This window comes from Sceloporus undulatus, chromosome 1, assembly GCF_019175285.1.
Source record: "Sceloporus undulatus isolate JIND9_A2432 ecotype Alabama chromosome 1, SceUnd_v1.1, whole genome shotgun sequence".
Taxonomy (NCBI): Eukaryota; Metazoa; Chordata; class Lepidosauria; order Squamata; family Phrynosomatidae; genus Sceloporus; species Sceloporus undulatus.
The window spans coordinates 424,832-449,584 of record NC_056522.1 but is presented as its reverse complement, the minus strand read 5'-3'; the positions used below and the strand labels follow the sequence as shown (position 1 = coordinate 449,584).

The 24,753-nt window shown below is 51.8% G+C and overlaps 1 protein-coding gene across 6 annotated transcripts in view; it reads right to left on the bottom strand.

Moving 5' to 3' along the window:
* Positions 1-4,088: 4,088 nt before the first annotated feature.
* LOC121919531 (cGMP-dependent protein kinase 1-like) overlaps positions 4,089-24,753 on the bottom strand; it is a 46,068-nt gene continuing 25,403 nt past the window's right edge. For 4 of the 6 annotated variants that reach the window (XM_042446220.1, XM_042446219.1, XM_042446218.1 and 1 more), the window contains 15 exons: positions 23,960-24,023; positions 23,751-23,828; positions 22,891-22,979; positions 21,253-21,318; positions 18,639-18,677; positions 16,526-16,570; positions 12,187-12,337; positions 11,709-11,860; positions 10,519-10,608; positions 9,538-9,679; positions 9,147-9,310; positions 7,994-8,110; positions 6,100-6,162; positions 5,106-5,181; positions 4,089-4,561 (listed from right to left, as the gene is read on the bottom strand). In XM_042446220.1, coding sequence (XP_042302154.1) covers positions 4,475-4,561; positions 5,106-5,181; positions 6,100-6,162; positions 7,994-8,110; positions 9,147-9,310; positions 9,538-9,679; positions 10,519-10,608; positions 11,709-11,860; positions 12,187-12,337; positions 16,526-16,570; positions 18,639-18,677; positions 21,253-21,318; positions 22,891-22,979; positions 23,751-23,828; positions 23,960-24,023 — 1,423 coding nt within the window. In that variant the 3' untranslated portion in view covers positions 4,089-4,474. Of the gene's footprint in view, positions 4,562-5,105; positions 5,182-6,099; positions 6,163-7,993; positions 8,111-8,201; positions 8,544-9,146; positions 9,311-9,537; positions 9,680-10,518; positions 10,609-11,708; positions 11,861-12,186; positions 12,338-16,525; positions 16,571-18,638; positions 18,678-21,252; positions 21,319-22,890; positions 22,980-23,750; positions 23,829-23,959; positions 24,024-24,753 lie in introns of those variants that run through there. The other 2 variants (XR_006101497.1, XM_042446221.1) reach the window with 2 other exon arrangements.

The window sequence follows — 24,753 nt, the reverse complement described above, 5'->3', positions numbered from 1 at the left end:
ATGTGGGAGTCCAAGTAGACCACAAGTTGAACTTGAGTGATCAGTGAGATGCGGCAGCTAAAAAGGCCAATGTAATTTTAGGCTGCATCAATAGAAGTATAGTCTCTAAATCAAGGGAAGTCATAGGGCCACTCTAGTCTGTTTTGGTCAGGCCCCGCTTGGAATATTGTGTCCAGTTCTGGGCCCACAATTCAAAAAGGACATTGAGAAACTGGAGCCATGTGTCCAAAGGAGGGCAACTAAAATGGTGAAAGGTCTGGAAACCATGAAGCCCTATGAGGAACAACTCAGGGAGCTGGGGATGTTTAGCCTGGAGAAGAGAAGGTTAAGAGGTGATATGAGAGCCCTGTTTAAATACTTGAAGGGATGTCCTATTGAAGAGGGAGCTGACTTGTTTTCTGCTGCTCCAGAGAACAGGACCCAGAACAATAGGATGGAAGCTCCAGCAAAAGAGATTCCAGCTCAACATTAGGAGGAACTTCCTGAGAGTAAGGGCTGTTCAACAGAGGAACACACTCCTTCCTCGGAGATTGTGGTGGAGTCTCCTTCCCTGGAGGTCTTCAAACAGAGGCTGGATGGTCATCTGTCGGGGAGGCTTTGATCTGGATTTCCAGCATGGCAGAAGGGGGTTGGACTGAGTGGCCCTTGGGGTCTCTTCCAACTGTGATTCTATGATTCTATATATCTTTACATTTGAGGGTCTTCTCAGGTTCTTTCATGGCTGCCCTTCCCATTCCTCATCTTCTCAGGATCTCTTGACTGAAGTCTCCGTTCTGATCAATGTTTGACCCAAGGTGCAGGTACTCATCTACTATTTCAATTTCCTCGTTGTCTAGGTTGAATGTGTGTTTATGCACATTTATCATTTATGCGCATGGCTCTATTCTTTAATGGCATCCCAGGGCTTGCCCCTTGACCTGGCAAGGCCTCATCCCTCGGTCTCAGGTCCTGGCCCTGAAATCCCCAGAGATTTGGGGGAGTCCTCACTTGGCAAACCCCACTTGGAGACGGCCAGTACTCTCTAGGACCCAGAGTCCCCTCAGGTGTGCCTTTGCATTTCTTCCCAGTAAAGGTAACTTGTAAAGGTAACTCTGCCCTCCTGGCCTTGAAAGCAGGGACCGCTCCTCTGCTGGGAAAAAGGCACCATAAATCAATAAGAGCAAACAATGGAGGAGGAGGAGGTCAAAGAAAGAAGGAAACCAGAAGGATTTACTGGAGACAGGTTAGGCCTCTCTCTTATCCCTTTCTGGGACACATTTAAAACACCTTTTCTGAAGGCTCACCTTTCCTCCACCTGGAAAATAGTCTCACCTGGAAAGAGAGGGGAGCAAGGGCCAGCCAGGGCCAGAGAATCGCAGAATCTTAGATTTGGAAGGGACCCCCGAGGACCCTCCAGTCCAACCCAACCCCATTCTGCCGGGCAGGAAAACACCATCCCAGCCCTCCCTGGCACAGATGTCAAAGGCATTGCCATGCTAGTCTGAATAGTCAGTACCCAAAGGGATCTTGCAGCACCTCCGAGACTCACAGAAAGAAAAAAGGGGGTAGCATCAGCTTTCTTAGACTTGCGTACTTCCTCATAAGCATTTGCAACAGATGGCCTTCCAGCCTCTGCTTAAAAACCTCCAAAGGAGGAGACTCCAAAGCATCATCTTCCAATCTCAAACAGCTCTTACCCTTAAGAGGTTGTTTCTGATGTTGAGCTGGAACCTCTTTTCCTGCAGTTTGCATCCATTGCTCCATTGTGTCCTATTCAGCAGCAGAAACAAACTTCCCTTCAAATGTTGAAACAGGGCTATTATCCTATCACCTCTTGTCTCTTCTCCAGGTTAAATGTACCCAGCTCCCTAAGTCTCTCCTCATAGGGCTTCATGGTTTCCAGGCCCTTCACCATTTTGATGGCCCTCCTTTGGAGCTGCTCCAATTTGTCCACATCCCTTTTGAATTGTTTTGCCCAGAACAGGACACAGCATTATTCCAGGTGAGGCCTGAGCAAGGTAGAATAGAGTGGCACTATGACTTCCCTTGATCTAGGCACCATATGGAGGACATTTTGACATTCCTTCAGGACAGAAGGTTGACATGTAGGACAAGTCCAGGAAAAGGGGGGCATCTGATGGTCACCTTGAGCCCAAGGCCCTTTGTTTCAGCTACACCGTTGACCATTAGCTTGGAAAAGAGACGGTTAAGAGGTGATATGATAGCCCTGTTTAAGTATCTGAAGGGCTGTCCTATTGGGGAGGGAGCAAGCTTCTTTTCTGCTGCTCCAGAGAATAGGACGCAGAACAATGAATGCAAGCTCCAGGAAAAGAGATTCCAGCTCAGCATTAGGAGGAACTTCCTGACAGCAAGGGCTGTTCGACAGAGGAACACACTCCTTCCTTGGAGATTTTGATAGAGTCTCCTTTTTTGGAGGTCTTTAAGCAGAGGCTGGATGGCCACCTGTCAATGGGGATGATTTGAGTGTGAGTTCCTGCATGGCAGAAGCAGAAGGGGGGGTTGGACTGGATCAGGGCCCTTCTTGAGGTCTCTTCCAACTCTAGGATTCTATGACTGAGACTTGGGGAAACCATATCCCAGAGGGAGAGGCGTCCCTACAGACAAGGTGTCAAGGGGCCCGGTGCAAGATGTGGGTGGGGGTCCCTCTGTGTCTCCAGCAGGAGCTGGAAACCTGGCCTGGGTTCGAATGGATGGGCTGCCTTGGTTTTCTCAAGAAAGGCGAACCTGACCCGCAAGAGAAGTTCCTTGGAAACCAGTGACTCAGGAAGGCCCTGGAGACGGTCGGAAGGAACAGGTGAGGAAACGTGCCATTTCTTGCGTCTTGCCGGCTGCCTCTGTACAGCTGTTTTGTTTCTCCCTCCAGGGCTTCCAACGCGCAGAGCCCCCTGGATGCACCAGGCAGCAGCCCCTCATGGGCCCAGAGGATGTGGGTCAGTGGGAGAAGCATAGCTGAGCATCCCCTGCATCCAGTGGGGCAGAGGGGGCTCAGCCCATGCCCCCATCCAGCCATGACACCTACTTTCCAGCTGTGGGACCGGGAGGCCTTCTAATAAAAGCCTTTCCCACTTAGAACAGTGGGAAGCTGTGTCCGCACTGCAGAAATAATCCTGTTTGACACCACTTCAACTGCCATGGCTCAATGCTATGGAAACCTGTTCTGGCACCAGAGGTCCATAGCATTGAGCCAAGGCAGTTAAAGTGGCATCAAGATGGATTATTTCTACAGTGCAGATGCAGCCCACTTCTCTACTGAAGTGCAAAGGTGCCTATTTGGGGTGGGCTTTGCAAAGTGAAGATGGACCAGCTTCCATAAAGCCCATGCCACCTGCCGTTCCAAGACCCCTTCCCAGAGTCACCGCAACTGGGCTGGATGGACCACGGCAGAGAGGGACGGCAAGCCACAGCCCCCCCCCCCCCATTTGAAGGGGAAAGAAACAAGATGGACCCAGAGGGCTTCTCCAAAATCAAACCCGCTCCTTGCAGCAAGATCCCCTCCCTCCACTCTGTGGAAGAAGCCACCTTCCTGTAAAACTCTCAGGACCAATGGCTCCATGGGTGTTTTTCTCCCTGGGAAGCACTGGGGACCCCTGCAGTCCTTGGAAATGAGAAGGGTCCTCCTGGGTTATTATTGCAAGGGAAATAAGATCTTTTCCTATGTTTTTTATGCTGAGGTTTATACACTGAAACTTTTATTCAGCTGAATAACATAAAGTTTTGGTATAAACAACAGTTTAATAAACAGAAAAAATGCTCTTTCATAGCCATAATAACCCAGAGTATACTTCTCATCCCCAAGCTTTTTATGGAGCTTTTCCTTGGTTTTCTCACAACCTTCTGGAGAGGACACATGCCAGAGGCCTTAAGAGCAGGGTGGCCAATGCGTCGTCCTCCAGACGTCCCTGGAATGCGCCTCCCTGTGCATCTCTCATCATCCCTCATCCCCACCTAGGCTGGTGAGAGATGATGGGAGTTGTAGTCCAAGCACATCTGGCAGCCTGTGTGTGGATCCATCCCAAATCTGAGAGAGGAAGGAAGGAAGGAAGGAAGGAAGGAAGGAAGGAAGGAAGGAGAGGGGAGAAGGAAATAAGTGGAGGGAAGGACTGAAGGAGGCCCCCCGCACGGAAGCCGGTGTGTCCCCTGAATCCATTTATTCCCCACATTGAGCACCACAACACAGCAGGGCTACGGCTTTCCCTTCTCACAGTGATGTCACCCAAAAGGCAGCCATTTCCCAGAGAACACTGGAGCAGTTGCGGGCAGACGGACAAAAAGAGGGGCACACAAGTCACTGCCAAGCGCCGCGGAGGAAGTGGGGGGCACAGCAGGGCTTTAACACGGACACCCCACGTCCTGGAAGGAAGGAGCATCCCATCTGGGAGAAGCCTGGTGTCAGCGTCTCCAAGCACACATTCACAGGGGGGTCAAGGAGCAGGGTCCTGGCGAGGGGCCACCTCTCCCGAAGTGGCACATGGGCTCAGAAGTCTTCGTCCCAGCCAGAGAACTCCTCCTCAGGCACTTGCCGCGAAATGGAAAAGCGCCGGAAGTTGGCATACGGGGAGCCCTGGAGCAGGGAGACAACGGAAATGAAGTCAACATGGCCTCGTGGTTTGAACATTGGACTCTAGAGAACCAGATTCGAATCCCAGCTCAGTCATTGAAACCCACTGGGTGAGCCTGGACAAGTCACACTCTCTCAGCCTTAAGGGACGGCAATGGCAAACCCCTCTGAAGAAACGTGCCAAGACAACCCCATGCTGGATTTGCCTGAGGGTCGTCATAAGTCACAGTGGTTCCCAAACTTTGGCCTCCCAGGTGTTTTGGACTTCAGCTCCCAGAATTCCTGATCATTGCTCAAACTGGCTAGGGCTTCTGGGAAATGAAGTCCAAAAACCCGGAGGACCAACGTTTGGGAAACTTTAGCAGCAACAAATAAGAAATCAGGGCAGCCGAAGTCTCCCTTGCCCCCGACATTCTCCTAAAATCCTGGAGCCGGAAGGGACCCAAATGCCACCCCCCAAGTCTGGAGAGGTGGGAGGGGTGGGGTATGGGGAGAGGGAAAGGACCAGTTGTTTTTTGGGGGTTAACATTGCTGCCCCCCGCTTTACCTGTCTGAGCAGCACTGTGGTGGGGGCCTCGATCTGCCGTAGCGCCAACTTCTTCCAGGAGAGGGAGCTGAACCACCTGCGGGGCACAAGGGCAAAGGCTACGTCTGCAAGGGGGTCTGCTGGGGCAGGGTGGCCGGGCCTCCTTTTCCAGGACCTTTTCCTATGTCCCAACCCTCTGCCCAGGAGGGTATCCAAAATGTCCTCCATTCAGGGTGACCAGGTGTCCTTCTTTTCCAAGACCTATCCTACGTTTCAACCTTTTGCCCAGGAGGAATTCCCAAATGCCCTCCAATTTGAGTACCGCCAAGAAGCATGAATTCATATTTATAGAAGTGTTTTCATCTTTTAACTGGTCATCCCCTACATTTTTCTTGACTGTCCTATATTTTATGGTGCCTTGTCCTTCTTTGTGGTCAGAACATCTGGTCACCTTGGGTGCCACAAGACCCCTTTTGGAAATGACTTGAAGGCACACAACAACAGCTATAAGAAACTAAATGCAATGGATATATATATATATATATATATATATATATATACTGTGCTTTTCTAGCCACAAACCCTTGAATGAATCTACATTTAAATAGTTCTTTTAATTCGTTCATTGTGCTGAAAGCAAGCTTTTATTGAATAATGTCCCAAAATGTCCTCCATTTTGCAGTGTCTTGTCCTCCTTTGCAGTTATTAGGACATCTGGTCACTGTGGGAAGGAAAATCACTCTGAAACCCATCGCCCTCAGCAGACAGATGGGGCTGGCGTGCTTCCCATTTATAGTTTATATTTATATTAGTGTTTTTTAGCTTTGCTTTTGTAATGGTCCTCCATTTTGCAATGCCTTGTCCTCCTTTGCAGTTATTAGGACACCTGGTCACCCTGCAAGCCGCCCGCAGCCCTGGTCACTCCCAATGGGCCACCAAGATGGGGCCACTGAGAAATGACCACTCTCTGCTAGGCCAGCACCTGAGGGGGCAGCCTACTCCCCAGGAGACCCACCTGTGCTTCCGGATGCCCCGGATCCCGCTGCTGGTGTTTCCCAATCGCTGCCCAGGTCGCCGCCTGCAATCATATTTCGGGAAAGAGAGCAGAAAATCAGTTTGGCTTCTTTGCGCAGCGCACAGATCATGACCATGGGATTAGCGGATCAGGCCCACGTATGGATGGTTGAAGAACAGGAAGCTGAGAGCATTGGCATTTGGAAAGTCTTGCTGTGTGAACCACCTGAGATAGGCTCAGCCCTATGAAATATTTTGAATTTTAGAAATTATGAAAGGCAACCGTGTGTCGCCAAATGAGGACTGACCAGAGCAGAATACAAGGGGACTATTGCTTCCCACAGCTTGGAAACTATGCTGCTATTATATTGTGAGCCGCCTTGGGTCCCTTTTTGGGAGAAAGGTGGCATAGAAATTAATTAATTAATTAAATAAATATTAATGCCAGCTAAGAGAGTGTTTGCCTTCTTTGCTGCAACATCACACTGCTAGCTAATGTTCAATGTATGATTGACAATAATCCAATAATTCCTCATAGGGCTTCATGGCTTCCAGACCCTTCACCATTTTAGTTGCCCTCCTTTGGACACATGGCTCCAGTTTCTCAACATCCTTCTTGAATTGTTTTGCCCAGAACTGGACACAGGATTATTCCAGGTGGGGCCTGACCAAAGCAGAATAGAGTGGCACTATTACTTCTCTTGATCTAGACACTATACTTTTATTGATGCAGCCTAAAATTCCATTGGCCTTTTTAGCTGCCGCATCGCACTGTTGACTCATGTTCAATCTGTGGTCTATTTGGACTCCCAGACCCCTTTCTCACGTGGAAGTCTCTCATTCAGCCAGGTGACATCCATCCTATATTTGTGCATTTCATTTTTCCGCCCTAAGTGCAATACCTTACATTTCTCTGTGTTGAATTTCATTTTGTTAGCTTTGGCCCAGCTTTCTAGTCTATTCAGGTCATTTTGAATCTTGATCCTGTCCTCTGGAGTATTAGCTATTCCTCCTAATTTGGTGTCATCTGCAAATTTGATAAGTGTGCCCCCAATTCTGTCATCCAAGTCATTGATAAAGATGTTGAATAGCAGACTGGGCCCAGGACAGAGCCCCACTGGACACCCCACTGGTCATTTCTCTCCAGGACAAAGAAGAGGAGCCATTGCTGAACACCCTTTGGGTTTGGCTAGTCAACCAATGACCAATACACCTAACAGTTGCATTGACTAGCTAAGTGATTCCGCCTCTGGCCTTCCACCCATCCGTGACTGCAATAGTGCAAAAGATTTTCAAATTGTAGCACCGATCCTGCCATCATTAAAGTGTCATTCCAATAACGTAAACATCCGTTAATGCAAAAACCCAGCAAATGTCACTTTAATGATGGTTTGATGGCAGGATAATGACAGGATATGTGTGACTTCATCCGAAAGCCTTTTGTGCAATTGCCATCATTTGCGCTTCCCAGATGGGATAAGTGTGAATCCCGTCTGAAAGTCCTTCCTGTGATTGCGCAGGCAGGACAGGAACATGATGGGACGTCCCTCGTCTGTTAATCTCCATTGAGTTGGGAGCAACCCTGAAGGGCTATCTAATCCAATCCCATTCAGCCAAGCAGGAATCCACAACTAAAAGGCTTGCAAAAGAATCACAGGGTTAGAAGAGAGGGCCCCCTATTCTACCATTTGGGAAGACACCATCAAAGCACTCCCAACAGATGACCTCCAAAGATGCATTGGAGGCCATTGATATTCCAACAGTTCTTGCAATAACTATGTGAAAATTAAGGGGAGCGTGCCCCCCTGGCTTGCTCCTTCCTCCTCAGGGAGGCAGATCCTGCAGACCCAGAGCCCTTCCCGCCTGGCAGATCCGGTCCTGGCAGGGAGACCCACCTGCAAAGCTTGGCCACGAGGGAGCAAGCCGCCTCGCTGACAAAGACGGGGAAGGAGAAGACGCCGTCCATGATCTTGCTGTAGATCTTCTGAGGCTCCGTGCTGTGGAAGGGGGGTCTGTGGGGAGAGATTGGAAAGCAGGGCAGGGGCAGGATCAGGGCCAATGTGGGGCACAGGCCCCACTCCTCCCTTGCCACCAGAAGGCCCCCCTCCATGCCACTCATTCCTCACCCCCTATACCCAGCTGGGCAGAGGCTGCGGGTGCTGTGGGGGCACAGGTTGCACATCTGGAGGACCTGGACTTTCTGGAAATGTTGGTGAGGAGTGATTGGCAACTGCCACCATCCATCTGTGCACAAGTGTTAGATCCTTAAGGAATGCAGGACATGGCAAGTGGGCATTTACTATCTAATCAAGCAGGTGCCTAGCAAATTAAAATAGGAATGTGGCCAGCTCACATGCAGAGAAAGGCAGGAATGTTTCCATCTTAGTATGGCGGGGAAACTGGCTCTTTGTTAGTTAGGATGGCGTGGTCATCTCCCTCCCTTGTCTGGGGAGAAAAGGTGTTGAAAGATCAGGAAAACCAAGACTGTTTGATCTCTTCCTGGAGGGATGCAATGGGCCACAATCCAGCCTAGGAGCCCTGTCTGGTGTCCATAGGGGCATAGGGGCAGTGCCTAGTTCATCCTGGGGACCCTGGTGAGTGGATGTGCGCTAACTGCACCTTTGCCTTTAGGTTTTCCTGCTACATCCCGCTTAACACCATTATGTAAGCAATAAACCCTTGTTTTGGTGCCCCTTGGCACTGCTTCATTGGCACAGACCCTCAAACCTGAATTGACCTGTGAGTGGATCGGGCCATAGGCTCCTTGCAAGATCCCAGGAGGGGGTGGAATGAAACTTCCCCAACCCAGGGAGGGGAGACACCAAAGGATGCCTTTGCAGACCTCCACCCACTCCTCTTGCAGCCCCACTTCCTTGCCAGCATCTGCATTGCTCAGCTCCCAGAATTCCTGGGGCCCAGTGGTTTCTTTGCCCCTCTTCCCTTGGTGCCCACACCAGCTTCTCTTGGTGTCTCGCCACAGCTGCCCATCTATGGAGACCATGACAGACTGCCCCACTGCATATGGGGATGGCTGTGAGAGAGCCTCACCTTCCTACAAGCATCTCGAAGATGAGCACCCCGAGGGTCCAGAAGTCCACGGAGAAGTCATGGCCTTCGTGGCGCAGGATCTCTGGGGCCAGGTACTCGGGGGTCCCGCAGAAGGAGTAGGTCTTCTCCCCTCGCTTCAGGGCCTTGGCAAAGCCAAAGTCTACCTGAAAAGGTCAGGGGAGCAGACCATGGGGGGGGGGGGAGGAAGAGTTATCAAGGGGGCAGAGAAAATACAAGGACTCATATGAAGTGTCTCTGGAAAATATTCCTCCTAAATACCTGTATCTCAGACTGAGGGGCCAGGCATGCCCAGTGCTCTCTCAGGTTGGGGGCTGGAGCTCAGCACCCAGCATCCCCCCACCCCATACATCAGCCCCCCTCCCCACCTTACCAGCTTGACATAGCCCTTGGCATCCAGCATCAGGTTTTCAGGCTTGAGGTCCCGGTAGACGATGCCCTGGGAATGGAGGTAGTCCAGGGCTTCCACCGCACAGGCAGAGCAGAAGATGGCCACCGGCTCCGAGAAGCAGCGGCTATGGGGCAGAGAGAGAGGAAGAAACCCAGTGGATGTGGAGAGAAGCAACGCTCAGAGGCAGGAGTGGCAGGCTGGGTTGGCATACACAGGGTCCCAGGGGTCAGCCCTCCTCAGCAACCCTCCTCTGCCCAGCAAGGTCTCTCCAGGGGAGATGTCAGCATAGCCATGGTGCAGACTTGGGGGGGGGGTAGTCCTCTGTAGCCGCAGTGGAGCCAGGGTTACCCTCAAAAGGTGAAGGGGCTTTTCATACCCCACCATCTCTGCATTGGGATTCCACTTCTAAGTGGCACAGCTCCATCCTACAGAATCCTTGGATTTGTAGTCAGGTGGGTCACTAGATGTCTCTGGCTAAGAACCCAAAATGCCCCTCCCTATACCTCAGATCCCAGGAGTCTCTAGAATGGAGCCCTGATGGCTGCTGAAGAGGAATCAAAGCGTTGCAAATGTGGGGTGTAGCAGACTTGCACTCTTTCCCCACATCAAAGGAAGTCTAAGGCATCTCAAGGGCCAGGGGGCAGCAATGGGGAACAAGAGACCCAGGCCCCTGGCTGGGTAAATGGCCCCTCCCCACATTTAGCATGGAAGGGGGGGGCAAAGGCTTCTGTTCTGGAGAGGGAACTCCCTCTAGGCCAGGAATAGGGGCTGCCACAGCCAACACCCTGCCCCACGGATGCTCACCCCCTACCCTTGCCCCACAGCCTCCAGCCACCCCTTCCAACACTGAGCCCCTCTTGGCTGTTCCAAAGGCTCCAGCAGTCTTTTCTGACCCACAATGCCAGCCCCCTATCCCCACTCCAAGCCCATGCCCCCCTGCACCCCACAGCCCCCTCTCCATACGCCTCGCGCAGCTTCGCCCATAGCTCCCCTCCTTGGCAGAACTCCAGCAGCAGGTAGACATGGCGGCTGTCCCGGAAAGTGGCAAAGAGCCTGAAAGAGAGGAAAGGAGATGGGAAATTCAGCCCCACTTCCAGGACCACAACCACCCGCATCCCTCCCCTGCCCCACTTCCCCCCCAAAACCCCCTGGGGCTCCTACTGCCTTCCCTGAATTTGCTCCCCACCAGAAGAGTGGCATCATTAGGGTTGGCGTCACCCAGTGCAGTGATTCATGGTGTGATCTCCTCCATACAGAATCCTTGGTCATGTTTTTTTGGGACTTGCGTTACTTATACAGTCGTCCCTTTGTATCCATGGGCTCCTTATCCTTTTACTGGGTGCCTTCAAGGCATTGCCCAATTGTAGCTGCTCTAAGGGGACCCCATCATGGCACGTTCTTGGCAGAATTTGCTCAGAGGGGATTTGAGTACCCAGACTGTTGGGGGCAAATTAGCTTACAGTTGTAAACCGCTTTGACACTGCTTAGGCAGTATGAAGTGGTATATAAATGAAGCTTGTTTGGTTTGTTTGTTTGCCACCATCGCCTCCCTCTGAGGCTGAGAGAGTGTGATGGGTCCAAGGTCACCCAGTGGGTTTCCATGGGCTGAGTTGAGGGATGTGAACACTGGTCCCATGCTCAGACCATGACACCACGCTGACTCTTGCCTCCTTCCCACAGCCCCAAATTCTCTTTTCCTGGGAAGAGGTCAGGGATGGGAAATCTGGTTCTACTACTACTACTATTTATTTATTTATATCCCACCTTTCTCCCAATATACTGCTCCCACCACACTTGACTCTCGGCCTGGTAGGCTGGGGCTGATGGGAGCTGCAGTCCAACAGCATGCAGAAGACTCTGGGACCCCTGCGCAGGGCTGGGAGAGAGGGAGGTGGCGCAGAGGAGACCCCCAAGAGGAAGAAGAGCAATAGCAATAGCAAGTACATTTCTATACCGCTTACTGGTGTACTAAGCTGTTTACAAAGTGTAAACTAATTGCCCCCAACAGGCTGGGCACTCATTTTACCAACTTATGGAAGGATGCCAGGCTGAGTTGACCCTGAGCCGGTAGCAGGTATCGAACTCACAACCAGTACCGAGCATTTAACCACTGTGCCATTGGGGCTCCTTTAAGAGAAGGGGTCACTGCTCACCGGACGATGAAGGGGCACCGACTCTGAAGCAGGACCTGCTTCTCCATCAGCACATGCTCCTGCTGGCGTTTCTGCACCACATGGTCCTTGCGCAAGCGCTTCAGAGCAAAGAGCCGCTCCGATGCACCCTCCTCTGTGCATGTGCTGCGCACCTGCAGGAAGGCAAGGAAAGGAGACGGGGAAGGAGGCAGAAGGGGTGGAGCCTGTCCATCATCTATTCCTTTATCCATCCCTCTGTTCACCCCACCCAATGGGTACCTCTTAGGACCCTTGAATCCAAGGAAGGACCCCAGAGACCCCCAGACCCTATCAGACCCCCCTGCCATCTTGGGTCTGGGGTCTTCCAGGGCTCTCCTGCCTCCCTCAATGGCAAGTGGGAGCTTCCTGAAGGGAAGAGAGAGGGAGCCCAGCCTCAAGGGGCAAAGACAAGGTACTTGGGGGTCTTTTTTTCAGTAGAGGATCTTCTTCTGCCACTCACCAACTCAACGGTGCCAAAGCCTCCGGTGCCCAGGACCACTGGTCGTCCCCGCTGCTCACCCTCCTCATAGAAGACCGGCAAAAGATCTTCGAGCCCCAGAGGAGGCGGCAAAGAGGATGATGATGATGATGCTCCTTCAAGGAGGGATCCCCTGGAGAGAGGGAGGGAGGGAGCATCATCAGAGGGTCTCAGAGAGAAAACCAAGTGCCCCCCTTGCCGTCCCTTTGTGCCCAGAGATCCCATCCCACACCATACAGATTCCTTAGTAATGTATTTTGTACTAATGTAAATCACAATTTCCACACATCACCTGAATGTTATGGCAAGAGTTGTGACCTGAACAACCAGCAAAACTAAAATTATACCATTCAATCACAATATCATACGCACAACCTAAATGTATTTACGCATTCATACTTTCATGTGGCTGAAGATGTGATGTATTTCAATAAAATTTTAAAAGAATTAAAAAAATTAAAATTTGTTTTTAAAAAATATTTTAAAATTCATTTTAAAATAAAAATAAAAAATTGAAATTTTATTTTTTTAAAATCCTTTCTCCTCCCATGACCCCCCCCCATCCCTTAAAGCACTTTAAAGGGAAGCAGGCGGCAGCCACGGTCCGTTTCTGCCAAAATGCAGATGTCTGAGAAAAAGTGGGGTGTCACTTGGTGTGGTTCGCACCCCCTGCGCCCACCTGATGACACCACTGCTCACACCACTCCTTGCCATTTTAAAACTGCACTGCCAGCCCCCCCCCCAATTTCAAAAAGGGGCTTCTAATCAGGCCCCAAGACAGTTTTGCAGCTGCGGGGGGGGGGGGCACTGGTGTTGCACCAGTTTGGGCAGGGCAGGCGAGACCCCCGTCACCCCCCTCTGAGTGCTGCACCCCCAGGAGAAAGAGCAGTTACTACTCACTTAGGCATTACACCAGCTGCTTCTGGGGCTCCCTCCTTGCAAGGGAAGAGGGGTCCCACCACTCAGTTCAGGGGGCTGAGCAGAGTCCTTCGCTGGACTAGAGCTCCCACCCAGCTCCTTCCTCCAGACCCTCACCCAACTCATGAGGAGGCCTCCCTGTGGCAGCATTGCCCAGCATTGCCAGGCTCACCCCTTCTCCGACTGACTCTGCACTCCCAAGAAGAGATTGCCCACTCCCCCGGGCACCACCGCCTTCACCCCAGTAGGAAAGCCCTGGTTGGAGGCTTTTGGACAGAGGTTGGGTGGCCATCACTTGGGTTGCCTCTGGAGTGGACCCCTGGACTGGCCGGAGGGGGATGGATGAGATTGCCCTTGGGGTCTCAGCTCTATGACTTCAGCTCCAGGCTGCCATCTCCAATTCTGAGGGACCATCAAGACAAAGGCGTTTATCAGACGAGGTTTCTGCAGCTTCTGCAGATTGGGCCATTCGCATTGACATGATAAGGAGAATGTATTTTCATACCTGGTAGCTTGAAATGTGAGCCCCTTCAGAGGGACTTGACTCCTCATTTTGTGGCAATTTGGCGAGTTCGCTAAATAAGTGGATTGACACAATTCACATTGGGGCTCAGTTCAAACTCATTGCAAATTGGTCTGGCGTGGAATCCCAATCCTGAACACGATCACAAGACCCCCAGGTTGCAGATCTCCCACGATGCCCTGCTGAAATGTGCCCCATTGACTTCCAGTGGCTCCGGGGCTCTCCCTCTGCTTCCCCCCTCTTTCTTCCCAGCCAGGCTAGCAGCGCTTTCTCCCTCTCTGCCTCTCTCTCTCTCACACACACACAGATCCCTGGCAGCCAAATTCAAAGGGATCCTGTGTCAGAGCCCCATCCATTTCATCCTCATCTACATCTATCCAAAGGATGTATACTAAGGTTTGCAAAATAGATGTGAAGGAAATGAAACATGAGGATGGAGGGAGAGATAGAACTCCCAGAATTCCATAGCCTCGAGTCAAGGACCCCACAACAAACTCCAACTCCCATAAGAGTAATACTTTATTTTTAAAACAACAACAACAACAACAACAACAACAATAATAATAATAATTTAGGTTACTAGTTGGCCGAGGCACCAGAGCTCTCTGGCAGAGAAGGCTCAATGTCAATTTCATGCACATCTACATCCATCCTCCTGTCAATCTCAACATCTATCTCTCTCTCACACACACACACACACACACATACACTCATATATATATATATACACACACACACACACACACACCAGAGCTCTCTGGCAGAGAAGGCTCAGTGTCTCTGGACACTACAGTTCCCAGAATTCCACAGCACTGAGCCAGGATAGTTAAACTGGAGTTAAACTGGATTATCTCCCCAGTGTGGATGCAACCTAAGAGAAGGCAACTGAATGACAGGAGGATGGTTGTAAATAATATATAGATATAGATATAGCTCTTTAAGGGCTTTTGGACTTCAGCTCCCAGAATCCCAGGCTATTGGCCAACATGGCTGAGGCTTCTGGGAGCTGAAGTCCAGGATCCTTTAAAGGGCACAGTTTGGCGACCACTGGGATAGATATAGCTAGATATAGATGTGAATGAATTGGCTCGGAAGACCCTTTGAATTTGGCTGCCTGGGAAGGGAAACTAGAAGAGAGGAAGGAAAAAGGGGCAGCTGTCATTCAGGTGAGGCTAGCATTGGCATGAAAGTGGAGCCTGGCTCCCTTCTTAGCCCCAGAAGTGCAAAGGTTCAGGATGCCTTCAGGGCCCCACTGAGCATGTGCAAGGGTCCCAATTCGAATCATTGAATCCCCCATGGTATGCACCGGTGTGGAACTACAATTTGCACTCACTCCGCTTTCCCTGAATCCGCATCACGTGACTTCCTTCAATTCGATTCCTCCTCAGTTCGGAAGGGCAACAGAAGAGCAACCAGGTATGAAAATACATTCTCCTTATCATGTCAAAGCGAATGGCCCAATCTGCAGAAGTTCCAGACCTGAGCTGCAGAAACCTCATCTGATAAACGCCAAAGAGAGCCAAGGATGCAATGCCACCCCTGCTCCATCGCAGAGCATTAGGCAAGCACCACACACACACAAACACAAAAACAACACACAGCACAAGGCAGGAGGGTTGCAACGGTTCCCCATCTGCAGGATCTGTCACCTTGCAAAGAGATCCCTGATCCCTGGAGGTCCCCTTTTTACTCCTCCGCCTTCTATCTTCTTCCGCCCCCACAAGTTCCCAAAGAACAATATTCAACAGCCAAACAAAGCGGGGAAGCTGAAGTGTCTCTTGTCGTCTCAAAGCAGAGGTTGGAGAAAAGCAAATCCAGCCACCCACCGACTCTTTGCCTCAGGACCCCCCTCCACTCCCTCGCCCTCCCCTTCTTGGAGGATTCGAAAGAAGTACTGCCAGAGTCATGGGGAGGGGAGTTCCCATGGACAACCCAGAGGGGCTTCTGCTCAGTCGCCTTCTGCTAGCGGGTGCATTGGGGTCGGCATCTGGAAACCTTGATGGAAACCTCGATGGGGGACACTTTTAGAAAGAAAGCAAAGTGCTGCCCTCCTGAGTGGTGCTGGGCTGCATCTCCCAATGCTGAGGAACAATGGGAATTGCAGTCAACAACATCTGAAGGGCCATAGGACCCCTGGATTCAAGAGCCCCACCTGGGTCCAACCCGGCAAGGGTCCCATACTGCTAGGAGTGCCGCCCAGCTCAGACTCCCTGGAGGGTCTGGGTTCAGGTTACGGTCCTCCAGGCCTCACTGGCAGGGGATGCATATACACTGGTCGCTTAATCTGAGGCCAGTCCTGAACATTATGCCTGACCACAATGGGGACCACATGCCCCAGGCTGAATCTGGTGTGACACCACAATGTTGTGGACATGAACCAACAGGACTGGCACTGCACCGGCCCCACTAGCTGGTCTTGTTTTTGGGGCCACCAATTCCTCAGGGACAGGAGCACCACATAAAGCCTGCCCAGCATCCTCCACTTCTGCCAAGGACAAAAATGGGCACCTGGCACATGTGGCCCCATAAATGTGACTGACTGCAGTTCCCATCAAGGATCTGGATAATAGGATTTGTAGTCCATAAATATGTGGAGGGTGACAAGTTACCCATCCCTAGGATAAGGCTGCAGGGAAGCTTAGAGCTGGAAGGGACCCCGAGGGCCATGTAGCCTGGCCCCCTTCTGCCAGAGCAGGAATGTTCCAGCAGTTCCTGCACAGCATTTCCCCCGGATGGAAGGCAGCAGAGCCACCCTGTTTGTGGCCACCTCCCTTTGCTGCCCACAAGTGGACTAGCTGGGCCTCCCAAGGGAACCCCAACTGACATTATCTGCCCCACTGCTAAGGGGGCTTGGGCGAGTACAGGGGGTTAAGGACTGACCGTCTGGAGTCGGAGAGAGGGAGGGTCTCTTGTGCCGTCGCTTCCCTGAAAAGGAGAAGAGATGGGAGAAATGAGTCACGCAAAGCCTCCCTCACCCCACCCAAGGACTGAGCACCCATCTTCCCAGGTCAAAAGAGGGACCAACCCTCCTCTGCAAACATTTCGACCCCATTGCCTCTCCTGAATGGTGTCAGAAGGACTGCCTGCCTTGAGTTTCTGACCCACACTGGTTCTCATGGAGGCACTGGCAAAGAAGGCACCAGTGGTCAGGAGATGACCACTAGGTACCAGAAGGTCTCTCTTGTTCATTGCTCTGGAATCCCACAGCATCTCAAGAAGAAAGGGACCCTGGGCACATCTTTGTTTTTTGACCTTGGGGCAAGGCTGAAGGCAGGGAGAAAGCACCCCCTCGGTCTCTCTAAGGACCTCATCACACATTGGGGGGGGGGGGTTTGCAGCTGAGATTCGCAGTCACTCCTGTTCTAGCAATGCAAAGTGTGATGTTTTTCCACACCAGATCCAGAGTTGCTCCTCTCTAGCAATGCGGATTGAGGTTAAAACGTCATGTTTTTCCACACCTGGTTGCCTTTTGGTTGTCCTTCCAAAGTGAGGGGCAAGCGAAGTCAGTTCAATTCCAAGCCAGTCACGTGATGCGGACTCAAGCAAAGGGGAGTGAGCGCACATTGTATTACCACACCAGAGCATACTTTGAGGGGTCAACGATTTGAATCGGCCCCCTTGCGCATGCTCACTGGGGCTCTGGACACTGCCCTCCTTCCCTGCCCCCTCCTTAGCTGTCATCCTTTATCGAGATGAAGGAGGAGGCAGGGGATGATGGGATCGGTGGCAGGTTGAAGGAGAGGAGCAGATCGGGGTCTAGGAGCAGTCAGGGGATGATGGGATAGGTCTCTGGGGGTCCCTGGGGCCAGGATCGGGATGCAGGAACAGTCAGGGGATGATGGGATTGGTGTCAGGGTGAAGGAGTGGAGCAGATCAGGGTCTAGGAGAAGGCAGGGGATGATGGGATTGGTGGGAGGCTGAAGGAGGGGAGCAGATTGGGGTCTAGGAGGACGCAGGGGACGCAGGGGATGATGGCATCGGCTGGCTGGCAGAGAGGAGGAGATGGCATGAAGGAGGAGAGGGGAATGACGGAGCAGGACACAGGAGCCAAGGGGGGTGGCATCGGAGTGCTTTTCCAGACCAGACCAAATCGCAGGGCCATCGAAGGCAGACTGGAAGCGAATTCTCTGGAGCCACTTTTTTCCTGGTTTTACCAAAATGAGGGGTGACTTCAGAAACGCTGCTGAAGGAATTCGCAAGCGGCTCCCATAGAAATCAATGGCATCTGATAAAACAGTCACTTTATGACATGAAACCGCATCGTTGGAAGTGCAATCACTTCGGAAGTGAGCTGGAACTGAGCCACAAGGCCACCCAAAAGCTCCATGTGATAGACTCCTAAGACGGCAAGGAGGGGGAGAGGTCACCCCACAACTCCAGGCTGGAGGGCTGGGGACCAGCAGCAAGGCGAGGCAGGCCTCCACAGGCTCCAAAATAGCAAGAGACTGGTTCCCCCCCCCCCCCTTTATTCCCAATCCTTTATTTGCCTGAAGCTGCAAACACAGCCCAGGAATATGGATGAATAAGAAAATGAGAGCTCTATGGCCTTGTATTCCAAATCCAGCTTTTAAATGCCCCAAACTGAGATTTTATATACTTCAAACATAGCTGTTAAATATTCATTATCCTAAGGAGAAACCTTTCTCCTTTAAGATAAAATATTATTTCCACTCTATGCAGCATTTTTGGGGGGGATTACAATGGGGGGGGAACCATGATAACAGAAAAGGATAAAGATAAGGGGACAAAAAGTACTCTGCATCCCAAAGTAAGTGGTGGATTAACACAAATCATACATCCACAGAGTCCTCTGTGAGATGGCACTCAGATGTGTTTGCACTGAGTGCATTCATTCAAATGTGGGGGCTGTGTGTGTGTGTGTGTGTGTGTGTGTGTGTAAAGGGGTGAAGAATAGCCTGCCCCAAAGATCCAAGTACAGAAACCCTACTTCAGACCCCCCCCCCCCCCCCAAAGATGTGGTGCTGGTACTTACGGCTGACGGACGCACAGCGGGCTCAGCTCCTGGAAGTCTCTGTGGGGGGATTATTATTATTATCGTCGTCATCATCATCATCGTCGTCGTCGTCGTCATTGTCATCATCATCACCACCCCTTCCCCAAAAATGGGACTCAAGGCCACTTACAACTTTAAAACAGAATTAAGCTATTAACAATATTAAAGAAATAGCAAAAGGCAGCCTAAAAGCAGAAGAGGTAGAGCAATGCACCCGCTTCTGCCAAGTAGATGCATTTCTTGCAGGGGAACATGGGCTTCTTAGTCCTCCTCCAAATGGAGGACATTTTGGAATTCCTCCTGGACAGGAGGTCGAAATGCAGGACGCGTCCTGGAAAAGGAGGATGCCTGGTCACCCTGCTCTGATGTCTGTGTGTCTGGATTCTAGTCCAAACTGTAAAAAAGCAGCTTGAGCTGGCACCCAAATAAGCCCAAACCTGAGTCCAAAAAAGGTAAGGGTAAAAGTCAGACACGACTTGACAACTTTGTCAACAGGGAATACCTTTTCAACTTCACATTGAATACATTTACCTTTAAAAGTAGTCCCTTGACATGAATGTCTAGTTGTGTCCGAGTGTCATCTCCGTTCCTAAGCCAAAGAGTCAGCGTTGCCCAAAGACGGCTCTCATGGTCATGTGTCCAGCATGGCTGCATCGAACGCTGTTACTTTCCCACCAAAGTGGTACCTATCTATCTACTTGCATTTGTATGCTTTCGAACTGCTGGGTTGGCAGAAGCTGGCACTGGTGATGGAAGCTCATGCCATCATGCGGCACTTGGGCCTCGAATTGCCAACCGTCCGATCTTCCGATCATCAAAAGTGGCATCTTAACCACTAAGCCACCGCAACCCTCTACTCTAGTCCAAACTTTAGACTAAAACCCAATGTGGGTCCAGCAACTCCACTGAAGCGGAAGCTGCCAAGCCAGAGGCCCCCATTCTCCCTCCATGCCAGCATCAGCAGAAAGGGGGCTGCCCCTTGCCCCACGCCTCCCCTGCCCCCGCAGCAGCAGCAGCAGCAGCGCAGAGGGAGGCATTGTCTTGTTCTGATTGTTCTGATCCTGCAACTGAATGCTTGTTTGTGTGGCTGAGTGTTTGCCACTTTCCGACTGTGAGCCGGCAGGCTGCCCTTAAGGCGCATGTGGCGCACGGCCTAGAAATTGCAAACTTTTTGTATAAAAGTAAAATGCAGTCCTTGTGCCTTTAGGAAAAACACACAACAGCAGCAGCAGCACAACAGGTAAGTGGAAATGTGTCACGTAACAGGGAAGTCATCTCCAGTTGTTTAATGCTTCGGTTATGTATTAATCTTTGTCATGCTTACTAACACCTTTTTTCTTCTCACAAATAGTCTTCCCACAGAGTTTTGTGCGTCAGATGAAGCCTACAGTTGACCTAGAAACTACATTTGATATTTCTTTATCTTGCATAAGCCGCTTTGGCTGGAGCAAGAAGAAGATGGAGATTTCAGAACCCCAAAGGCAAGAGCTTTTCCTTTTCGGAGGGGGAATCCGATGCTCATGGCTGAACCTTCGTCCCATGCTCACCTCTGGGCAAACAGGCCTTGCTTTGATGCAGAAAACCTGCCAGATCTGTTGGACCAGAAGTGACCAGGGAAGCGGCTGGTGCGATGCCACGATGGGCAGCCAATCCTTTGCCCATGCCAGTTTTCAGCTTCCTCAGAAATCCTTGCCTCTCCTCCTGGCTTTTAAGTAATGTTGTCTTATCCCAAGATTTTGGTCTTTAATGCTTCTGAAACAGGAAAGATCCTTGTGGCAGAAGCTCTCGAGGATTAATGCCAGCTTTGTTGTCAGGCTCAGGATATGTTACTCTCAGTTGGCGCATGTATTTGCCAGCTCATCTAAATAAATACATGGGAATGGAGCCAGGCGGCAGAACCGAGGCAAGCATCTGGCCTCAAATGCAAGAGGTAGATGCAAAACTTGGGTCTCTGCCAGACCAGAATGCCAACGGAGCATAAGCTGCAGCAGGGAAGGTGCCCCACTGAACACGTTTGCCACCCTCTGTACCCACATGCATTCGGATTAGCCCACAGAAGAGACCACTTGAGCCAATCCAGTGGACGTTCCTGCCACAATAAGTCTTTAGGATCCCACAGGACTCTTTCTCACTTTTGAGGGAACAGACTCACCCAAGAACACACTCTTCCCAAAAAACCCTTCTAGAGCGTATTCTGCATCTGAGACACTGCACCCACTTTTGGCTTTGGGATGCTGGCCTGACTGTCCGCAGGTGCCTTTGTTGCTCTGCACCTGGGAAACCTCAGATATTTCTGAGGCAAGCAGCCAAAATGGTGAAGGGTATGGAAACCATAAAGCCCTATGAGGAGCAGCTTAAGGAGATGCTGGGTATGTTTAGCCTGGAGAAGAGAAGGTTAAGAGGTGATATGATAGCCCTGTTTAAATATTTGAAGGGATATCATATTGAGGAGGGAGCAAGCTTGTTTTCTACCACTCCAGAGAACAGGACAAGGAGCAGCAGCCTCCCCTGCAAAGCTGTTGTGGCCCTCCCTGGTTACTCCCTTTTCCAGGCGCATGGTGTGGCATCAATGGCCCCTTCCCTTTCTACTCACTCCTTGGAGACCGCAATGCAGGTGACCTCCTCCTGCGCCCGGCAGCTGGCTGTCCTCCGAATGTTGCTGCACCCAAGAAGAAGCGGGCAGACAGAGAGAGAGGAGAGAAAGAAGAGTGAAGAGTCCAGGTTTCCCATGACAGTCCCAAACCACCACCATGGTTGCAGCCCCTGGACCTCAGGAGCAGCCCTGGACATGGGTCCATGCACAAGTGGCCTCATCCAGAGCCACCTGAGTGCCGCTTCCCATTCTGACCAAGTGCAGACCTTCATCATGATGCCCCCAAGTGCAAGTGACTGTCTGTCTGTCCAGCTATAAACATTCCTAGTGTCCTCTGTCTTCACCAGGGGCATGTCTTTTGCAAAGGTTATGACTCTTGCCTACTTAAAACCGACCCAACTGAAGATGCTGAGGGTCACAACATAGACACTCCCCTGGCCACTCCTCAGCCCACTGTGAGTTGATTTGCAGGAGGCAAAAGGGGATGTTCCCAGCAATGATGTGGTGTTTGGAGGGCTGTTTGCCTACACCACATCATTGCTGGGAACATCCCGTTTTGCCTCCTGCAAATCAACTCACAGTGGGCTGAGGAGTGGACAGGGGAGTCCAAGGGATGGTGGCCAATGATGCCGTCGCCTCTACTAGTCAAAGAATCCTGCGGCCACCTTGACCCTGCGAGCCCAGGGGTCCCACACTGCCCCTGGCCGGTCCTGGGAGGGTTGCTGTGGGTCAGCAGTGCAGCTCCACACCAAGAGCACAAGGAGAAGCTCACTCTCCTGGCCACAGAGGACTGACTGACCAGGCCCAGAAGAACAGACTTCCCTGCTGTTCACCAAGTGGCAGAAAGGTCCAGCCTCCTGGGCCTGGTCAGTTAGTCCACTGTGGTCGGGAGAGGGAGCTTCCCCTTCACCAGACCAGGCCAAAGGCAGGTCCAGTGGCCACCTCCTGTAACTAAGGAAGCCCCTGGGAAGGATTAGTGCCTGGGGATGAGTGGCTCCTGGGTGCAAATGCCTTCTCTCTCTTGCACAGACACAGTCAATCTCTTTCAGCCTTAGTTGCATCTGTAAAATGGGTACAAGAGCCTAATCCCAAATGGCAAATGGGGTGATCATTTAATATCATGGCAGCCCTTGGAACTCAGGTGGATTCACTGGGGGGGGTGTAGAAATGAGGAGGTTGTCTGCCCATGTGTTGCTCAGGAGAGCTCCTATGTCCCTTCCCCAAAGATTGGCCTTAGGAAGCCCTGTATCATCCCCCAAGACCCCCAAGATGTGCCCCCCACCCTCAGGGCAGGGGACAGTATTTGCCCCAAGGATTCAGGGTCATCCTGGGCTTGGAAGCTCCTACGGAGAGTGGCCAGTGGCCACAAGGAGGTTGGGGGCTCAGGCTCTGGTTCTTCAACCCCCAGAGGGACACACAGCCCCCAAACCCTTTCCCAAACCCCACTCTTCCCCCCCACCTCAGCCCTACAGGATGACCCAGGGAGACTCTTCCTCAGCATCTCTGGCTCTCGTTCCCTGCCTGGGAGAAGGCAAACAACCTTGCAGCCCTGCTCCTGCCCCCAAACAATGGGCATCCCCCCCCCCCACTGGTCCGTGCCCCTTGGTGCTTCGAAATCCCACCCCTGCCATGGCTTACCGAATGAGGGCAAGCTCCCCAAAGTGGTCCCCAGCCTTCAGGACCCGGATGTGCTCCTCCTGGCCCTCCACGTTCCTGGTCACCTCGACCTGTAAAGGGGGGGGGGGAGGAAGGAGAGCCAGGCAGCAGGAGGGAGGGGCGGCTGGACGGATCCTGGGCCTCTTCCCTGTGGCCTGGGGCAGTGTCCCCCCACCAAGGACAGAGATGGAGGGGCATGCTCAGACTGGCAACTGGATGGTTGGTCCATGCACAGGTGCATGTGTGTGGCTGGGCAACTCCATTCCCCTCCTGCATCTGCAAAGGAGGAAGGATCCAAGGCCCCTGGGGAAATGGCTCCTGCTGGGACTCAGGGGCAGAGTTGGAAGGTCTTAGGCCCACATAGGTTCCCCAACAGAAGTGGTTGGACCTTATTGCCTGCATTTGGTGCAAAGTTGTGGCACATGAGCTGCACATTCTACACCCTTGCGCATGGATTCATGGGGGCACATGGAATACGCAAGCCTTTAACCCTGCTTGGTCTCTCGTCAGAGCAGGATCTCAGCCTGCCTGGTTTCCCCTTAAAGTAGCCTTAAAAAGTAGGAAAAGCAGGCGTTTGGGAGGTGGCATGGGGGCATAGAGACCCTCTGGTCTGGAAGAGGGCAGAAGGGCATCATTTGGGAGCAGGTTCTGCCTCATCGCCTGTTCCTCTCCCATGCCAGTGGCTCCACCTCAATGCAGTGGTGAGGAACCTACTCCAGATTCTTGTCTGAAATTTATGATGTATAGGATCTCTCCTATTTATAGGATCCCAGAGTTGATTCCGCCTCCCATGGACAGAGACAAACCAAATCGGGGGTGAGGGGCTTTGCTTGGGGACCCACCTGGCCGCGGAGGATGTAGAAGAAGGTCCGGCCTTCGTCCCCTTCCTGGATGATACTCTCACTGGGGGCAAAGGTGCGCTGCAGCAGGGGCACATGAACAAGCAAGGAGGTCACACATCCTCGCATGCAACAAAGGGTGTGTGTGTATGTGTTTAGGACTTAATAGGGGCTGTTCTTTCCCCTCCAGCCCCAAGTGCATTTCCAGTCACCTCTTCTGCAGAGTCCAGCAGCTGTGAAAGGGCTGCGTCTGACAGGCCTTGTAGGGGCTTCACCCTGTTGAAGGGTGAAAATGGGGAAAGAATCGGGGAGAGAGGAGGAGGAAGAGGAAGAGGAGGAAGAAGAGATGGGGGAAGCCTAGGTTAAGATAAACCAAAGGGCAACCTTGCCTCAGGAACAAAATCCTACTCCTCCCTCTCGCCTCCCATGTGGCGGTCAGTTCCGCAGCCTCCTCAAGCCCCAAAGAGGACACCCCTGCCCCCATCTGTGGGGTGGTTTCTTCTGCTGTCCCAGCCCAGGATTTCCTCTGCCCCATCCCGGATTTGCCCCTTTTCACTCGCTGCCCCTCACTCCTGGACACAAGGGCCCTGATCACTTCTTTAACCAGCTTCAAAACGGAGCTGAAGACCATCCTGTTCAGGGCAGCGTTCCCAGGCATTGCATAATTGTCACTTGCTATTTGATGTTCTTTTGTGTCCTATTTTACTGAATCATTTCCTGTATTGCTATGTATTTTATATGTCTTGTCCTACTAGAGAGGCAGGCTAGCTCCAACAGGTCTCCCTGGAAGAAGATGAACCACCCATTAAGAAGCCCAGCCCTCCCTCCAGTCCCTCTGCCTTGGTCCAGGCCTCGGGGGTAGAGAGGAACTGCTGGCCCTCATCCCCTTCTTCCCCTCCACCACTCCCTTCTTCTCCTTTTGTGTCGTTTCTTTTTAGGTTGTAATCCTGAGGGCAGGGAACCCTCCAATTAAAAAGATTGTATGTACAGCTTTATAAATAAAGGT